Source organism: Antechinus flavipes, chromosome 1 (assembly GCF_016432865.1).
Source record: "Antechinus flavipes isolate AdamAnt ecotype Samford, QLD, Australia chromosome 1, AdamAnt_v2, whole genome shotgun sequence".
In the NCBI taxonomy this organism is placed as follows: Eukaryota; Metazoa; Chordata; class Mammalia; order Dasyuromorphia; family Dasyuridae; genus Antechinus; species Antechinus flavipes.
This window is the reverse complement of record NC_067398.1, coordinates 447,860,961-447,882,010: the sequence shown is the minus strand read 5'-3', so window position 1 is coordinate 447,882,010 and position 21,050 is coordinate 447,860,961. Positions and strand designations below refer to the sequence as shown.

The 21,050-nt window shown below is 33.0% G+C and overlaps 1 protein-coding gene across 2 annotated transcripts in view; it reads right to left on the bottom strand.

Moving 5' to 3' along the window:
- The window catches only part of UBE2W (ubiquitin conjugating enzyme E2 W), a 157,640-nt gene that overhangs the window by 60,772 nt on the left and 75,818 nt on the right, over positions 1-21,050 (bottom strand). The window contains exon 6 of one of the 2 annotated variants that reach the window (XM_051970045.1): positions 17,253-20,820. The exons of the other annotated variant lie outside the window; for it this stretch is intronic. Coding sequence (XP_051826005.1) covers positions 20,807-20,820 — 14 coding nt within the window. The 3' untranslated portion in view covers positions 17,253-20,806. Of the gene's footprint in view, positions 1-17,252; positions 20,821-21,050 lie in introns of those variants that run through there. 2 annotated transcript variants of the gene reach the window in all.

Here is a 21,050-nt window from a genome sequence, read left to right as displayed (position 1 = left end):
ATGTGGATCCTTTTCCTTCATTTATAATTTCTTTGGGATACAGACCCAATAGTGGCACTGCTGGATCAAAACTGCACAGCTTTATAGAAATTTTGGTCTAGTTCCAAATTGTTTTCCAAAATGGTTAGATCAGTTCACAACTCTACCAACAATACATTAGTGTCCCAGTTTATCCACATCCCTCTTAACATTTATCATTACTTTTTCCTGTCATTTTAGCTAACCTGACAGATGTGATATGGTACCTCAGAGTTGCTTTAATTTACATTTCTCTAATCAATAGTGATTTAGAGCATTTTTTCATATTACTATTGATGGTTTTAATTTCTTCATCTGAAAATTGCCTGCTCATACCCTTTGACCATTTATTAATTGAAAAATGGCTTGTATTCTTATAAATTTGAGTCAATACTCTATATATTTTAGAAATCAGGACTTTAGCAGAAACACTGACTGTAAAATTTTTTCCTCCACTTTCTGCTTCCCTTCTAATCTTAGTTGCGTTGATTTTCTTTGCGTAAACCCTTTTTAATTTAATGTAATCAAAATTATACATTTTGCATAATGTTCTCTAGTTCTTTTGCATAAATTCCTCCCTTTCCAAAGATCTGATAGATAAACTATCCCTTGCTTTCCTAATTGATTCTTATAGTATCAACCTTTATACCTAAACCTTATATCCATTTTGACCTTATTTTGGTAAGGGATGTGAGATGTAGTTTCTGACATATTATTTTCCAGTGTTCCAGTGTAATGAGTTCTTATTCCAGAAAGTGGAGTCTTCGGGTTTATCAAATAGTAGATTACCATAGTCATTGATTATTGTCTCATGTGTATCTAACCTACTCCACTGATCTATCACTCTTATTTCTTCCTCAGTACCAGATGTTTTAATGATTGTTGCTTTGTAATCCAGTTTTAGGTCTGATACTGCTAGGTCACTGTCCTTTGTATTTTTTTTCCCATTAATTCCCTTGATATTCTTGACCTTTTCTTTTTCCTAATGAATTTTATTATTTTTTCTAGCTCTATAAAATAATTTTTTGGCAGTTTGATTGGTGTGGCACTGATTAAGTAGACTCATTTAGGTAGAATTTCCATTTTAATTTTATTAGCTCAGCCTACTCATGTATAATTGATATTTTCCCAATTGTTTGCATTTGGTTTTATTTGTGTGATAAGGATTTTATAATTGTGTTCATAATTCCTTGGTTTGTCTTGACAGGTAGACACCCAAATATTTTATTTTGTCCACAGTTATTTTAAATGTAATTTCTCTATGTCTTACAGTTGGTAACATAAAGAAAGGCTGATAATTTGTGTGAGTTTATTTTATATCCTACAATTTTAGTAAAGCTGTAAATTGTTATGAATAGTAAAGCTGTAAATTGTTATGAATAGTTTTTTGGTTGATTTTCTAGGATTCTGCAAACATGCCATCCTATCATCTTCAAAGATGATTTCTTCATTGTCCACTCTAATTTCTTCTATTTCATTTTCTTATTTCTAGAGTCAACATTTATAGTATAATGAATAATTGTGGTGATAATAGGCATTCTTGTTTCATCCCTGATCTTACTAGTAATGTTTTTAGATTCTCTCTATTACAAATAATGCTTGCTGATAAGTTTAGATAGATGCTTTTTATAATTTTTTTTTAAAAAGGTCTCTCTATACCTAAACTTTGCAGAGTTTTTAGGATAAAAGAGTGCTGTACTTTGTTAAAAAGCTTTTTCTATATCTATTGAGATGATTACAAGATTTGAGATGTTTTACTTTTTAATATGATTACTTGATTTGCTAATGTTGAACCATTCATGCACCCTGTTAATAAAATTTTGCTTAAGATTTTTGAGTCAATTATAATGATATTAGCATATAATTTTCTTTCCATGTTTTATCTTTCCCTGGTGTAATTCTAGGACTATACTTGATTTATAAAAGTATTCTGATATTGTCCTTTCTTTCTCAATTTTTGAGTAGTTTGTGAAGGAACTTTAAAAGGTTGATAGAATTTTGCTGTGCATATATCAGATTGATGAGTTCCTCTTTTCCCTTTGGTAGTAGTTCCTTTATAGCTAAATCTGTTTCCTTTTCTGAGATGTGATTATTTAAGATCTCTAAGTGGGTATTTTATATATTTACAAGTATTCCTCTTTTCTTTTGTGCTCTCCATTTTTTTTAAAAAGTAAAGCTTTTTATTTTCAAAATATATGCATGGATAATTTTTCAACATTAAACCTTGAAAAATTTTAAGTTTCAATTTTCCCCTCTTCCTTCACCCCCTTCCCTAGATGGCAAGTAGTCCAATATATGTTAAACATGGTAAAATACATGTTACATGTTAAATCCAATATATGCATACATATTTATACAAATATCTTGCTGCATAAGAAAAGTCAAATCAAAAAGGAAACTGCACACAATATATTCTGATTATATAATGATAATTATGTGGCAGGCAGTGTGCTAAGTACTTTATAATTATTATAATCATTTGATCTTCCCAGCAACCCTGGGGGATAGATGCTATCAACCCCATTTTCCAGATAAAGAAACTGAATCAGATAGTTTAAGTGATTTGCCCAGGGTCAAACATATGGTTAATGTCTAAGGCTAATCTGAATGAGATCTTTCTGACTCAAGGTGTATCCTCTATCTACTGTACTACCTAGTTCCTGTTATTTTGGCTATATTGGTATCCTCCTCATCTTTAAAGGCCTTCCTCATTCCATTTTCTATGCAAAGTCATGAAGGTTTCAAGGCTCCTTCTTGCTAAGTGGTCTAAGTACATACTAGGAAAAGGGATCAGGTTCCCCAAAATTGACAGGTCTCTTTTCCCCTAGGATGGTTCATATAATTCCTTCCCTTGGAGGGTTTGGGAGACAATGAAGTAGAATTATTGGAAGATACTATACTTTCTTTATTTTTATTTTTATTTTTTTTTCTAGTCACAAAGGAAGTCCTGTAGGTTTTATTAATCTTAGACTTTTGGAGGAAGGGTGTGACCACTTAATTACTTATTACTTTGGATACCTGAGCAAGGTAGTGAGTTTATGAAAGGGGCTAGGGTATCTGGGAGATTGGGGATAGATCTATGCCTTCAGACCCCAGATCATGGAGAAAACACAGCGGATCAGTGACTCACAGAAGAAGCAGTGTTAAGAACAGGAGTAATAGTTCTGAAGGGATGTCAAGGATGGGCGGGGGAAGTCAAAGGTCTTGTCTCAAACAGAAGACATAGCCTGGAGGCTGAGAGAATGAGCTCAAATAGAGGCTGGAAGCTGGGTGTATCTCAGAGACTAGCTGGTCGAGGAAGAGATCTCTTTTTCTGTCTACAGTACCCTATTTTCTAATGACATGGAGGAAGTATAAATATCTCCACAGTTATGGTGATGGTGAATTCACTTGGAAGAAAGGAGATCCCTTAGCCTACTTGGAAAGGAGGAGGCAGAACTTCATCAGAAGTCTCTAAACAGCAAAAATTTGCTATCATGCCCTTGATGATCCCTCTAGGAAGGAGTTAGGGTGGGTAGGGAGCCAGTGGACACTAAATGAATGGCAGCAGGGAAAGCATCTTGGTATCCACTTAATGCCAAACAGGTTGTATGCAAGAAACTTGACTTAGCCACTTTATTGCAGATGATCACTATCAATGCCAGAAGTATCCTTGAAGGGGCCTGTGTTCCTGGAGAGACTCCTTGTCTTCATCTCACATACTTTGGTTTATCACAACCTTGCCGTAGAAGACATTGTGAATCACATCATTCACCACAAGGACTGGATTGGAGAACTAGTCTTATCAGAGGAAAAGTGAAGGTCTAGGATTTCTTATTTTTTCTTGTTGGTTTTCCTCTTCTTCATTTTTTTCTCTTTTTTCCCCTTTCTTCCCTTTAGTACCACCATGCCAGTAGGACTGTCCACTATATAGTGGTAGAAATTCCTTTAGAAACCTTGTCATCAAAGGATGGAATGTCATAGGACCAAAATTTTCGTGATACAACTTCCTTCAGCCTTCGCTCACCTGATCTTTGTCAGCACAACCAACCATCCTTCAGGACTCCAAGTGAAACATCTCTCCCTCTGTCTCCCTCTCTTTCTCTCTCTATCTCTGTCTTTGTATGTGTCTCTTTCCCTCCCTCCTTACCCCTGCTTCTGCCTCTCTTTGTCTTTCTCTTTGTGTCTCTTTTTCAGTATCTTTCTCTGACTCTATCCCTCTATCTCTCTCTTTTCCTATCTCCCTCTCTTTCTCCCTCTTACTGTCTCTCTCTCTCTCTCTCAGACATTTACTACTATGTGACCAGGAAAAGTCATTTAGCTTCTTTGTCTTAATCCACTGGAAAATCAAATAGCAAATTACTCCAGTATCCTTGCCAATAAAATCCCATGGACATTGTCACAAAAAATTAAACATGACTGAGCAAAAACAGTATCTTTAAAGGCAGACACATTTTAAAGGGGTGGGTGCGTGATACATATATATCTTTCTTTTCTTTTTTGGAGGGGAGATGAAGCGTGACTTGCCCAGGGTCACACAGCTAGTAAGTATTAAGTGTCTGAGGCCAGATTTGGATTCAAGTCCTCTTGATTTCAAGGCCAATGCTCTATTAACAGTGCTATCTAGCTGCCCTGATATCTATATCTATCTATTTTAATAAGTGACAAATTGACAAAATTTACAACTGGGCATTGAATGAGGACTCATTACACTTGGATTATATGATTAAATGATGCTTTGGAGGTATGAATAAAAGTCATTCAGGGCCTAATGCTGATTTGAATTAGCATAAAATTCTCACATTATAGCAAAGCAAAGTCCTGATTAATGTGAAAAAATCCTATGAAGTGGTTATTTTTGAATTTTCATTGTTTATTTCCATTGGGATTAAATTAATGACAATGCTTTACATGTAATCATAATCAAATAATGTGAACTCAAATCATTTGACCCCTGAAAGGAACTTCTTGTTTGTATTTAAAAAGTCCTAGTTATATCAAGGCAGTCCTGGTTCTCTTCCCTCCCCATCCTACCTGATACATTTGAAATAATAAGAATTCTTCAAATATATAAAGAAGCTTAATCTTGTGAAAGGATTGTGTTTCATGTGTGTAATACTGTTTCCACATTGGTATGTGGAAAAATCATATTCCATTAGAGGAATAAGGCAAGTGATCTAAAATTATTTTTTAAAACTATTCATTTTAAATTAATTAAAACCATTAACTAGAGATAACCTTCAAGTTAAAGTTATTCTATTGTTTTTCAAAGACATATTTTCCTTGACATATTTTCTATGTTGCTCTATAGCCATATTGACAATTCTTCTTATGTTGACATTGCTGAGCTAAGTATTTCATTACTCTAATTCAGCTGAGGAAGAGCAGTAGGAATGGGATGCCAGAAAAAGAAATACATTACAACCTGCCATAAAAATTCACCAGGGAAATTTTCCAAGCTGGATACTCAGAAGTATGGGTGAAGGATTTTTTTTTTTTTTATTCCTATCTTATAACTGTTTGGATAAGGAGAAGATCATATCTTCATTTCTAGGCAAATGACAAAAGCTAAAACATGTCAGACACTGTGTTAAGAGATGAGAATTAAAAAATCCTTATCCTCAAGGAACTTATGACAATACACAAAAGGAAACTGAAAAGGTGAAGTATAGGTGCCAGAAAATACCCAATACAATGTAGGAGCATGATAATGATGCTGGAATTGAAACCAAATGAAGCAACTGGTAGCAAATCAAGAGACAGTTGAAATTTTGATTCCCTTATAAAGGGAAGCTCAGGGAGGAATATTTTGCCCTTCATTCCAGATGCAGAATGAATTATAGTGATCTTCCTCTTCAGAGATCTTCAATCTTTCCCCATCACTCCTTCTTTTCTCTCTTCCACCAAAGGTAGATCTGAGAGAGAGAGAGGGAAGGACTATAGAAGAAGTTAGAAGAGAGTAGTAGGAAAGAGTCAAAAAAGAGGGAAAACATGGCCCTTTCCTCACCAACCCAGTAACACTCATTTTACTAAAAAACTAATGGTCCCATTTTTTTTTTTTTACTTGCATCACCTATATCCCATGAGTAGAAATTTTTAAATAGTATTTTATTTTTTCTAATGCATGTATACTTTTCAACATTCATTTTTGTAAAATTTTGTGTTCTAAGTTTTCTCCCTCCCTCCCTTAACTCTTCCCTCCCCAAGACAGCAAGCAATTTGACTTAGGTTAAAGATGTGCAATGCTTTTAAATGTATTTCCATATTTGTCATGTTGTGCCAGGAAAATCAGATCAAAATGGGGAAAACCATGAAAAAGAAAAAAAAATAAACAAAAAGATGGAAATAGTATGCTTCAATCCACATTCAATCTTCATAATTTTCTCTCAGGATGTGGAAGGAATTTTCTATTACAAGTCTGTTGGGATTAATGCGGACATTTTAAATCAAATTTTGTGTTTTTATGGACAATTATTTTTCTTACTTTTGTTGTATATTTGAATCTTTTGGCTACCAAGTTTAAGACAAAAATCATTAACAAGTGTCAGACAATGAGGCAATCTTACTTGCTTTTAAATACAGAGAAAACATATTTCTAGTTCCCTTCATTTTAAAGCCTACTTGAGTACTTGTAAGTGTAATTGATAAGATAATGGAAATATATCCCTATATGACCATAATAATAACAACTCAAGTTTATTTAGGTTTTGCAAATACTTCCTTCACAAAAATCTTTTATTACTATTTTGGAGATGAAGAAATTGAGGATTATGGAAATTAGGTGACATACCCAAAGTCACACAACTGGTAAATGTGAGAATTAGGATTCAAACTTAGGTCACTCGACTCCACATGCAGGCCTGGGACAGCATAGCAAGAAACAAACAGTATGAAAAGGTATAGATGGATTATGATCTGCCCCAATCACATGGAATGAAATGGTAGTTTCACCACAAAAACTATGAAAAGTGCCACCCTGATACAGGGCTATTTCTCGCTAAATAAATTCCATCAACACTTGAGCAAACATATATTATATTTATTAGAATGTTGCTGTTTGAGAAATACTCCATAGAACTTTGCTCAATGTACTAGGAGCTTTCCTCTCCATCCTTAGACTTTGTTTGCATGGATACTAATGGAGTACACATTTCTTCATTATCTGTTTCATTTTTATTTGCTTTCACTGTTTTGATTAACTTGAAATTTTGCTCTGCTAGTCGGATTGTGTTTTTTATTGTAACCTTCACTTTATGCAGCTAAAATTCACTTAATTCCTATCATAGTAAGTAGTAGTAGTTGTTTATAATTTTTTGTTTATTTCTTTTGCTTGTGTTTACAATATTGCACATTGTACATTGTTATTCCAATATCTTATTCAATTTTACTTTAATATGACTATATTCATGTCACTCAAATCACAAAGAAGTTTTGTTTTAAAGAACAAATTGCTTCTTTTTTGCCCTGGCAGTGTTTCCATCTGGAACATCTTACTTTTGTCCATTTTGATAAGGGTTCCTTTAAAAGAAAACTAAAATAACATCTGGTAATATCATATATAGTATATCATATCCATACTTGATTAGGTCAATTAAATGAGTGGCATTTTAAAACTTGATTAGCTCATATGCATCATATTAATCGAAACTTGACTTGTATTAAATGTGACCTGGTTTTACAATTTGCAGTACATCAAATTCCACATTATTTGCACACATTGTAATCATGACCTATCTATACACTTATTTCATTTTAGTTTTCAATTCTATTGGCATATAGTTTAGTAAAAGTTTTTAATATTTCCTTTTATTTTTTCCAAAATTTTAAGTTCTTTTTAAAATTTTTAACACACTGATAGTGTGAATTTTCTTTTAAAAATTTAATTAACTAATTGTTTATTGTATTGTTTTCCCACCAAAAAAATGAGTTCCTACTTCTAATTTAATGGATTTATTGCTTTAAATTTTATCATGTCTGTAATTTTCAGAATTTATATTTCAGTATTTAATAGAATTTTTTATTTCCTAGCTTTCTAATTTTTAGTGATGTTTTTTCTTTTTTGTTGAGGAAAATATTTAGCAATATAAACTTTCCTTTAACAACCACTAAATTTGGTATGTTCTGATAATGTCATTTTCTTGAATAAAAGCATCTTTTGTTTCTATGATTTATTCTTTGATCCATCAATTCTTTAGGATTATTTCGCTTTTAAACAACAGCATTTGGCTTAATATAACTTTTATTTTATTGTAGTTAGTATAAGATATGCTGAATATTGTTTTTCTGCATCTGTGAAATTTTTATGTCTAATACAATTAATTTTTGCCATTTATTTCATTGTGTAGTCTTTTCAGTTATGTCCAACTCTTCATGACACCATTTGGGGTTTTCTTGGCAAAGAACCTAGAGTGGTTTGCTATTTCCTCTTCCCCAGATCATTTTACAGATGAGGAATTGAAGCATACAAGATTAAGTTACTTGTCCAGGATCATACAGCTAATAAGTGTGGGGCCAGATTTGAACTCACAAAAATGAGTCTTCTGGATTCTCTTGATCTAAGTCTAAGAGAGATACACTGAGGTCCCCAACTATGGTAGTTTTACTATCCATGTATCCTCATAATTTGTTTAGTTTTTCCTTTAAGTATTTTAATGTTATAGCACTTAATGCATATATACAGAGTATTATCATTAATTCTTTTGTCTAGGCTACCTCTTAGAATAGCATAATTTCCTTGTTGGATCTTTTTCAATTAAATCTCTTTTTGTTATTGTCTTGCCTGAGATCACAATTGTTAGCCCTGTTTTTGAGTTCAACTTAAGCGCAATAACATTTGCTCCAGTCCTTTACTAAATTATGTTTTATTTGTTTGTTTATTTATTGCTGAGGCAATTGAGGTTAAGTGACTTGCCCAGAGTCACACAGCTAGGAATTGTTAAGTGTCTGAGGTTAGATTTAAACTCAGGTCCTCCTGAGTTCAGGGCTGGTGCTCTATCCACTGCATCATCTAACTGCCTCTCCCTTAGGTTATATAAATTAATCTCATTCACAGTTTTGATCATTATGTATTTTCCTTCAGTGTATTAATTTATACTTTTTCTTCATTTTGCTTCCTATTCCATCTTTACATAGATGAGTGTGCTCTGTGCTTTATGTAATGTTGCTGCCCTTCTCTTTTCTCAGACTTCAGTTTCTTACTCTTCCTCACTTTCCATTTAAAATTGAAAATGATTCACTCTCCAAAATGTTTACTTATTCCTTCCCCAATTTACTCTCGTTATTCTTCTCCTTTCTGTCCATTTTCCTCCTAGTGACCTTAATATATTTCTACATAAAATTATGTGATTTTTTTTGTATGTTCTACTCTCCTTTTACCAATTTAGATGAAAGTGAGTTTGTGGTTTTATAAGCTCATCCACTCTTCCCTTGGTTGTGTAATAGGCTACTTGTAAATAACAATTATGTGAGATAAGTTCACTTTGTTTTCATCCACCAGCATGCCTTAAATGTTTAACAACTAGCTCTTCAAGGGGGAAAATATTTTAAGTTTAATCTATATTATCAACATTTTCTCTATCACTTAAATCTAGATAATTAATAAAACAATAAATCAAGTTCTTACTTAGCTTCAAGTCCCCATCTAAGTCCCTAATCAGCTCTGGGGTATTAGCAACATGGTTCAGAGCTGCAGTTAAAGCCAGGGCTTCTTTATAAATCTATGCTGTAAATGCAACTCTGGGATCAGATGGACGATTGTTACTTCAATGTTCATCAGGCTAGAAAAAAATAATTTTATGTGCTTTTCCCTAGGATTTCCTGATCACTTTTCAGTCAGATGCTCTTCCTCGCTCTTTGTTAAGATAGTTATGGGGAGATTTGGGATTGCTTTTACTCTTTACCATCTTCTTTTTGGTGTTTTTAACAGGTTAAACCAGATGGAGGGTAACCGACAGGACTCAAACCCTTTGAAGAGCTTGGGGGATATCTATTCCAAGCATGTGAAGACTTTCCCCATATAAGAACCATTTGCTCCATTGCTTTATTGGCAGCATTCCATAAATTCTGGAATGTCATCCATTGTCATCACTTTTGAGGGGGGATGTGAAATTAATATATGTAAGATTTTCTCTTTATCTTACCTATTCCTTATAATTGAATTTAATCTCCAACAATTTTCTAATCCTTTCTTCAGAAGTCCTTGATTGAAAATTATTTTTATTGCATTGTAGTAAGTGGATACATTTAACATTGGCTTTTATTTGTGAAGTGTTTTATGTCCAACTACATGGGCAATTTTTTCAAAGTTTTATTCACAGCTGAAAAATGATGTATATTTATTCTTTTTCCATTTAGCAGTGATCAGAACTCTATCATATCTTAACTTTTCTAAATATTATTTAGGTTCTTCACTTCTTGCTTATCTTTTGGTCACATTTGTGAAGGTAACTGAAAAAGTGAGATCTACAGCTATTATACTTTTACTATTAAAATTACTATTTATTTCTTCCTCTAAATTGATTTCTTTCTGCAAGACTAGGATTGCTACTTCCATTTTTTGTTCTTTTTTAAGTTTATCTGAAGCAGATTAGATTTTGCTATTCCCATATATTTGAACTCTGTGAATCTGTTTCAAATGACTTTCATGTAAATAATACATTGTTGGATTCTGCTTTTTCAACCATATTTTTACTCTGCTCTATTTTATGGTCAGTTCTGGGTCCAATAAAATAGACACCTAACCTGATCTACTGGCTTATATTCTGGGAACTATTCAGCAACTTCCTCTCTGATGCAATTTCTACTAGAGGACTTTGCCTTTACTCTCACCTTACAAGTCTGTGGCCACAGAGCACCTCAAATCTGCGTAGCCATAAGCAAAAGATGAAATGGTACAAGAAGATGTGATCATCTCTTCCTTGGGTGTCAATGGAGTCAGAAAACTAAAGAAATACAAGATTTTAGAACAGGATGCCAGTATGTAGGGCTGAACCAGGAAGGAAAAGAGATGGGTATTCAGTTGGGGCCTCCAGTTCTGTCTCCCCACAAGACACACTAGTCTGAGATCGAAGCTAATGAAAAATGAAATCTCAACATGAGAGAAGACTAAGACAGCCTTTTCACAAGCAGTTCTTGGAGGCAAACATAATTAAAAGCAAAGGAGTCAGAAAGTAAGTGATGAGGTGTCATGAGAAAAAAAATACAGCAAACTCTGTAGATTCTCAAAACAACATGGAACTGTCATAGCAAGATGTTTCAAAATAGTTCAAGAAAGAAGTCATAACTTAAAGGGAGCTTTAAAAAAATCCCCCAACAAATGGTAGAATTTATGATCTGCACATAAGAAATAACTAAAACAGGAAAAAACTTGAATCCAAGGTGGTAAATCTCTAAAAAATATCAAAAGTGAGAACTACTGGAAATGTGAATATACTGAAGTGAAGGAAAATCTGGAAGAAGAAAAGCAAAATGCAATAACATTTTTAAAAAACCACATGATTTTTATACAAGCACCATACTTTGATATTGAAGGCTAAAAAGTATAGAGACCACTTAAAAATGATAGGCATTCCACAAAAATATGACAAATCAAAAAATCTTCCAAACATGATGCAAGAAATAAAATAAGAAAATAGCCAAGAATTCATTACAGAAAAAAAAAAAAAAAAAAAAAACACCAGTTAAAAGAATTCATAGACTGCCTCCAGGAAAAAACCCCCAACAAACTCCTTTTGCTTCAAATGCAAATGGATAAATTTAACAATTCCAATGACAACAAATTCTACAGCAGATTAGAAAACAGACCTTGAAACATTAGCAAAGTAAATTTGAATAAGACAAGACTATTCTATAATTGACAGGAACTATAGAAGGGAATGAAATAGTTTGAAAAGACGCTCAAATGCACACTGTTAACCTAAATCGACTTATCAAAGAATAAGAGAATGATTTCAAGTATTCCTACCAAAAACAAACTAAAAAACTAGTTATGAGCAGATTATTTGGCTTGCAAATTTCTCAAAGACAAATAGAAATGTGCAATGACATAAATTGCATCGCCTATAAATTAAAAATTTTAAGAAAACCTATTAGGTTGAAAAAAATTACAGTAACATCATTAAGAGATTTGTTTCTAAAAGTAGACAAGCAGATAAAGATGAAAGGATAGGTTAAGGAAACAAAATGGTGGAGGAACAGGCCTAAAATACCATGGACTAAATCTAATAAACACCACCTCCCCTCTTTTCCAGATGAATCAATATATTTTGTGGGATTAAACTGAATGGCAAAGTACATAAAAGTTTGAGAAATTTATGTTGGACATATACTAATGAGGTCAATGTTAAAAAAAAAAAAAAAAAAAAAAAAGGAAAAATAATTTCTATAGTTCCATGGAAAGAAAGCTATTAGAAAATGAGTGACGTGGTAAAAGGAAGAATCAAAATAGAGATGGGCACATCTTGACGATAATGGGTGAGGACCTCATTGAAGAACATTTCTATGGCAGGGAATATTCTGTCTTGGGTGGGGGGGGAGGGTAGGGAGAGGACGTCTTACCAATCTAGAGGGATTTAATGCTCAGAGAAGCTACTTTCTCTAACTGTTGTGTCACTATGGACAATATCTTGCCTCAAGTATAGGAAAATTTAATTGACTAGTTGCAACTAGTATCTCAGAAGGACTGAAAAACACAAACAGATTCTATGGAAAGTGAGAAGAAATGATAATGCCGTAAACAGGGGATAAAATTGAACTACACAATTTGAGCTACAAAGAAATTTTTACCATAGGACAATGCTTTTATCCTTAATAAATGAACCAATACTTTGATGGGAGGAAGCTGAGTTCTACAAGGTAAAACTTGATACTAAATTTAGATGATTCATTTATATAAGGAACACAAAGAGAAGGAATAAAAAGGCCCATGAATCAAAGAATGAAAGTTTAGAATAGACAGAAAAGGTAGATAAATACAAAAATAGCAAGATAAATTTTAGAAAGTCACACAAAGCAGAAAAAAAAATCTACAAAAGAAGTTGAGGGGGAAAAGAAGAACTCAATAACCAAAAGGAAGAGAAAGCAATTAGTATTTTATAGGTAAGTTCATCCCATTCATATTTCTGGTAGATTGTCAATTGCCCATTCCCTTTTATCCTAGCATTTCACCCTTTTTTTCTTCTCTTTACATAGGATAGTCAGATAGGTGTGCTCAACACTTATGCTCTAAAGGGATACTTTTTATTCCTCTTTGCTTACCCTCATCCCCATTACACATTCTGAAGTTGGACGTTTTCTTATGTCCAAATTCCCAGTCCCTTCCTTAACTCTTATTTCTTGATTTTTTCTATTTCTTTTTAACGTCTAAACAAAATCTTTTTGATTGTGTATGTTCAATTGTCCAAAATAAGCTATGTTCAATTGTCCAAAGTAAGCTTCACAGGAGGCTACTCCTATCTTTCTAGGTAGGTGGTCTTCCCTCACACGCAGTTAAAGATCCATCCCTTAACTCCCTCTTTTCTTCCTTACTTCCCCCCCTTTTTTATCTTAAGATCATCAAAATATTCATCCTAGTTTTATTTATCCCTTCTATAACCTTAGAAGACATTGTCTGCATTTTAAAAGGAGAAAAGCTTCATAGAACAGTCCCCAATTATTCCAAATGCATTTACCTTTCTGTTTTACTAGAATATTATTTGCATTTCCAAATATCTACTGAGTTCTGGTCTTTTTATTCCACAGGAATGTGTGGAAGTCCTTTATTTTTCCCTCCGAATGGGAAAGAAACTTAAGGCAAATAATTGATTAGAAAATTTTAGGTCAGGGATCAGCAAACTATAGCTCAAGAGGCAAATTCAACCTACTGCTAATGACGATTTTTACATGTCAAAATACATGAAAACTTTTATTTAAAAACTGGAGGACCATTTGTTCTTAGCTCTCACAGACTTACAAAAAAACAAACGTGGACTGTATTTGGACCACGGGCCAATTTTCCAACTCCTGGTGTAGGCAAAAAGTGATGATGGTAGCTGCATGAGTGGAGAGAGGGTTCAGATGTAATATATAGAGCTAGAAACAAATATATCTAACATCTGATTAGTTTATAAACACAAGTTGAATGTGTAACTGAAATTGTGTCCTAAAAAAAGGGAAATTTGGTTGGAAGAGATATTTAGGAGAAAAGATAAGCTCAGTTTGGGTCATATTGAGTTTGATATTCTCTCCAGTTTCAAATATCCAACAATGTGTACCTCATGAGAGAAACAAAGGTATATACATTTATCTGAGAGTCATAAGTGCTAAAATATCTTAAGTTCATGAACAACAAGATCACCAAGAGGCCCAAGACAGAGCCTTAGTTATACCCATAGTTAGAGGTGAAGTATGGATATAATCATAATTTTGAACTAGACCGGACCTTAAGATGTCAAAAGTGCAACTCTCTGAGGTGCAGGTGTAGAGGTTAAGTGACTTGTCAAGGATCCCAGAGCTGGAATCTAAAGCATGATTCCAACCATGTATTCCTGACTCCCTGTCCAGCAACTATTAACTACACAATACTGCCCAATGCTAACAAAAGGAGAATGTAAAACAGATTGGCAGAAGGAAAATCAAGAACTGATATAAAACCCAGAGAACATTGAGAAGGTAAAGTGCCAAATACTGCAGCAAATTCAAAATGATTGAGAAAAAGCTATTGAATTTAATAATTAAAAGATCACTAACAACTTTGGCGAAAACAATTTGAGTTGAGTAATTCAGAAAGCAAAAAGCTCAGAAGAGTGAGAGAATATGAAGTAGAAGTGACAGATTTTCCCAAGATTTCCTATGAGAAAATAAAAGATAATAAGACAACAGTTGTAAGACAAAAAGTAGGATCTAGAAAGAATTTAAAGATGAGGAAAATTAGAACCCATTTATGTAAGCAGCAGGGAAAGAACTGATAAGAACAGATTGAAAATAAAAGAAAGAAGGCTAGTTATTAGAGAAGACTGGGGATCATAGGATCAAGAATGCATGTAGCCTTGGTGCGAAAAGAAGTCTGAGACTAGAATAAAGAGAATGGGGGTAGGGGAGTGATACAAAAAAAAGAGTTGACTTTTCTTCTTGCTAAATAGATGAGGTTCTCAGGTATGAGTAGGTGAGGAAGGTTGAAGATAGCAAGTTTTAAAACAGCAATAGCAGTGGCTGAGTGTGATAGAGAAAAAACTAGGGAGAAGTAAAGAGACTGTTTCCTTGCACTAAGGTCCCTGCTGAAATGACGAATTTTTTAGTGAATCCAAGTAAAATTTAAAACAGCATCCTAGATCCCAGGTTTTTGTAAGTGCATTTTGTAAATTTTTATATATTCACTCTATGGATAGACATTTCTTTATTTGCATCCAGGTGTAAGATTTTGGTGTCTATTTTTATCAGTATTAATTTGACCAATTCAAAATGTCTTTTTTTTTTGAAATTTCATAATATAAAGGGAAGTACAATTAGGGGTCAATAAGCGAAAAAAGCTGATGTGTCATGAATGTTGTGTAAGATTAACATAAAAGGCAAAGATTAATTGCAATTAATTACTGTATATGAAAGTAAATACATTTTACTTCAGATCCAGTATGCATTTAATCAGCTATCAAGTATTTAATCTGACACACAATTTAACCTAAAAACCATAAAAATGAGTTTATATGTTTGATGGTTACTCTACAAAATTCTTTAGTTGACTCAGTATATGATTCAGCTGCCAGGCCAGAAAACTCTTTAGTTCATAGAGATCCAGGCCAACCCAACAAATGTCATATCAAGCTGGAAGACAATGGGATCCAAAACAAGGTTCTGACAGCAGGTCATGTTCCTAGAACAGATGTGTGTTTAGACACAGAATTGGGATAGTTCTACCTCCTCCAGTTCTCTACACAAATGATTGGTGGGGGATTCAAGTAGTACATGTTCCAGTATTCTACTAGCACAGTGGCAGTAGTACTAGTAACTCTTAGATCTATCATTGGACATGTCACCTTCAACAATTCAATTATTTATTAGAGCATGTATTATAAGGTAATAGAGGGAAATGAGAACAGTAGATAAGGCATTAGAACAGCTAGGTGGCACAATGCTAGGCCTCAAATTAGGAGTGTCCTCCTGAGTTCAAATCAGGACTCGGGCACTTATTTGTATATGACCCTGAGCAAATCATTTAACCCTGTTTGTCTCCATTTTCTCATCCACAGATGAGAAGAAAGAGGAAGAAACTGTAGAAGGAAAAGGCAAACTATTCCAGTATCATTGTCAAAGAAACCCCAAATGGGATCATAAAGAGTCAGACATGATTGAAAATGACTGAACAACAAGAACAAAAGGCATTAATCCTGTTCTCATTGAATTTTCATACAAATATGATCCAAATTTTTAAAAAGACCATAAGAAAAATAAGTGATTTGAGTTTAAGGATTTGGAATATATAGAAATAATTTCTTAGCCATTTACACATTTAGGAATATTTTCTCATCTGTAAAATGAAGTTTGGAACATCTTAAAATACATTCCAAATGTCAAATCACTATGATATTTTTTAAGTAACCATGTTATTAACAGGATTGGTTAAAAGCTTCATAGGATCATAAATTTCAAGACAGAAGGAAAACTGAAGCTCATAAAGTCCAAATCCTTAATTTTAATGTGAAAGATGACACAGGGAGCTTAAATGACTTTTACCCAGGGTTATAAAGCCAGTAAAAGGCTGAATCAGAATTTGAACTCAATTCTTCTTAACGCTTAAGTCCAGCATTCTAAGATTCACAAGCTAGTATTTTAGATATGATTCTATGAGGTTTGATTATGTGAACCATATTTGAAGGGGGAAATAAGGCATATAATGTGTACCAAGGTGTGACAGTTTGGGAGGACACAAAACCTACAGAAAGAGGACATGAACTCAAAACAATAAAGCAGCCTGAAGCCAGTTAGTATAGGGTCAAACAAGTCTATAAAAATTAAGGGGATTACAGAAATTAAAATTTAGTAATCAATTGGGCTAAACATGAAGTATGAATAAGAAAAAGTTAAATTGTGGATGGGTTTCATTTGTCAGGAAAAATTATTTAAGTGACATTCTTCAATCTGCAATACCAGATAAATACTGTGTAAAAGAAATCCAAGCGGTATAATATTCAATTTCTAGCATTTAGTGAAGGTGCAGAAAGTAAACTAAAATCCATAATTTAAGTCAAGAAATATAAGCAGCAGGAATCATAAAAACTTACGACTAGTGACACCGAATTCTTTATTTAAAACAGATTAAACAAACATTACCTCTCCTTAGCTCTTCTATTTCTAGCAAGAAATTCCAACAATTTTTCTCTTAATTCTTGGAAACAGGTGTTTAAAGTTGATATCAGAAACAAGTTGTAATAAAGTGTACATGAACAGTGACAGTCTGCTTCCAAATAACTTCAATGATTCCATTATCTTTGGTGTGGTTTGGGAGCAATTATGCAGCCATTAGGTCCCTATTTTAGAATCTGAAGAGTATGTGCCCAATATAGGCATCCGACCTTTGGAGATATTTTATAGGTATAAAAAACCCAGAGAATTACTCAGGAAATATTCTAGTTATTCTTTGTGCCAAATATTGATCTATTCAAGACAATGGAAGACATTCCCCTACCCCAAATGAATTTTTACATCATAGTTAAGATCTCAACTTTTTCTTCTAGGAGAAAAGTAGCAGCTTTCTATACTCTGACATAGTATAAAAGGTCATTTAGTTGCAAAAATTAGATCCTTAAAGAACAGTCCCAAAATGTAGTAAAAAAATTCTTTCCCAGGAAGATGAATGCAACCTCACCCTTTACTGACTAACAGCAATAATGCCAATTTCACATGTTTAAAATGCTTTTTGAAAGGGCATCATGCTCATGACTTAAGCATGCATAAATAATGTATAAGCAGCACTAATTAAGTATTTGGCAATCTAGAAGAATGTTCCAAAAAATACATATGCTAAAAAAAAGTATTATTTCTACAGGATTGTGCAACAAATAGTGCCTTTATCTTGAAGTAGATATGGAAAAGGGAGGGAAGCACATTCTTTAATATTATATACATTTTCTTGGAATTCTGGTTACAGCATCTGGACATGAAGTTTCCAATAATGGGCAATTAAATTACTAACATTAGTAGCTATTATTTTCCACCACAAAACAATCAATTATTTAGCCCTATTTTAGGACAGTGATGTGAGTAAACCAGTTCATTTCATAATACAGTAAATACAAAATATTTATGAAGTCAACTTGTCAACAATCAAATTTGCAAACAAGATGTAAAGAAATTAATGTTTTTGCTCTTTACAATTTTTTTTAAATTCTGGGGAATAATAAAATTCTAAACTAAATCACTATATTATTTTATGGATAGCTGGCTTATGACAGTTCTTTTAATACTTTACCACATTCTTCTTTCTTTAAATCATTGTTTTCAATTGTGATTAGTTTAATTAAAACTTTTTTCTTCCATTTACACTTTAAACCATTTCATGGTGACTGTAGGTGGACTGTAATTTTGCTTATACCAAAAGGCTACTATAAAGCCCATATATTATCTCTCAATCTACAATATAGCAAGGCTAAGTCCTTTGGTGAATAATTTTCACAAGAAATATCTCTAACGTTGAAGAAAGAATCCAGCGGAATGGAAAGATTTTTGGGGAAAATGATGGGTCAAGTCACCCAGTACTATAAAGCAGTCAGATAAAATATGAAAATACATAATTTAACTAATTTACAGCTGCAAAATTTTATATTAAAAGTAGTTAAAAACTAAATTATAGTAGCTCCAAAGCATTAAAAATAATTGGCTCTAAACAGGCCAACTGCTTGAAGTATTATAAAGATCATTGAGAAATTGTGTATATCTAACTTCACCACACAATTTTAAGTGTTAAATGAGACCTAAAGCAAACTTTTAATAGAAAAGGTAAGAGTTGCAAAACTAGCAGTGTTGCTAAATTAACAGCCAAAATTTGGTGGCCATATTTTTTTTTAAATCCAACACTTCTACAGCAAAAATATGTCTACCCACCCCTGAGTTCAGCAATTACACTTTTTAAAAGTGTAAGGTTTTATGTAATTAACAGTATGTACAATGCTACAAAATATCATTACTATACACAGATTAAAAACAGTACTTAGAATACTTTTTTGCCAATTCTAAATTTAGCTTTTTTGGGGTAATATTTCAATACTTTTATCCAATTACCTTTTTTTTTTTAAAGGTCCAAATTAAAGCAAATATTCATCGGAGGATTTATTTTTTCAGAGTGCAACAATAAGGCATTAGTAAAAACATTGTAGTAGAAACTGATTTTGCATAAATGTTAAAGGTAGTTTATAAAATACATTAAGTGTTTTCTTAAAAGAGAACCTAGTTGCAATATTATTAAATTACAATATTGGTGACAATAACTGAACCTATCTTTCAACATTTTTTTTTTTTTTTGTAGAAAAGTCATCTAAATGCAAAGGCTTCTGAAGACCCACCACCAAAAAAAAAAAAAAAAAAAAAGGAAAAAGGAAAAAAAAGGAAAAACTAGAGCTGTATGAAACAGACAAAAAAAAAAAGACCATATACTCTAGTTGTTTAAACTTAAATAAAAATGTCCACACTTTTTTGTCAAAACATTAAGCCTCTGTCAAAAATGTATTTCTTTCTTTATAGTACAGGATTAAAAGACAAGATGATGCTTACACATAAAGAAAATTTACAAGAAAATATTTTGACAAAGTTTTTCAATTAAAATATTGCAACATTCAAACTTGACTTACAATATAACAAAAGAAATGAGACCGCCAACAAAACGGGGTATGGATTTTTCAAACACATAAATAAATGAAATATTGTGAAGGCAGCAGGGCTCATGCTGATGGCTAGCAGGAAGTAACAGAGTGTAATCTACTTGGAAAAAGCTTTTAATGTACAAATTATAAGCCCAATCATGGACTGCAGCAATTCAATGATCACTGCCATTTTTTCATACTTCCAAAATAAACCCTTGATTAAACCATTCATACCTTATATTACTCATACCTTTACTTCAGAGATTGAGTAACTATATACAATGTATTTATTTTCACCATAGGGATAACATATTGTACCTCTCTGCCAATGTTACTCGAAAACCTTTCATGTCAAAACAGTTTGACGGCATATAAACAATTCAATAAATATGCAATGATCTTTCATTACAGTCCTTTATAGACACGCATGTGAATTCATGCTGCTAACCTTAGGATCACAGTGCATAGAATCCAAAAATTAAATGGTTGGGGTGACTTTCGAAGTTATGATGGATCCTTCACTTTATTTATAATCCCATTATAACTGATAAGCTCATTTCATAGGCCCTTTCATGCATTTATCATTTGGTGGCAGGAGTAAAACATTTCCTGTTAACAACATCCATTGCCAGCAATGAACGTTTCAAAACTGCCAAGAAGTCACTGTTATTGCACAATACATGGAGGCCCTGGACATTTTCCAAAAGCTTTAAAAAATAAAAATAAAAAAATGGAATTATTCTGACATTTCCTGACACCTGCATTAATACTTGTATGACTAATTAAAGCATGTCAGTTGCCTGGACTGAACCAGCGATCAACACGTGCCCAGAATGCACACGAGTAAAAATGCAGAAAAAGGAAGTAGTCTTCATTGCCTATAGGTCACTTCCAGTCAAAAGTTAAAGTTCAAAGACTGAATGATCAAAGTGCTCATTTTCTCAGTAGGGCTATCTTCTGCTAGGAGGTTCATAATGGTGGCATCAACATGTATCATCTTAAAGAAAAAAAAAAAGGAGAATATATTTTAAAAGCATGCACAAATGTACAAAATATTTCAGCACAAAAGTCACTTTCATAAGGCAAAAATATACTTTTAAAACTTGTCCCCCTATTTTGACCCTGCCTCTCCAATCAATGATTTTGCAAGTCTTTAGTCTTAAACCTTGATAATATTAATCTGACAAATCAGTTACACAGAAATTAAAAAGGAAACTTTTTGTGTCC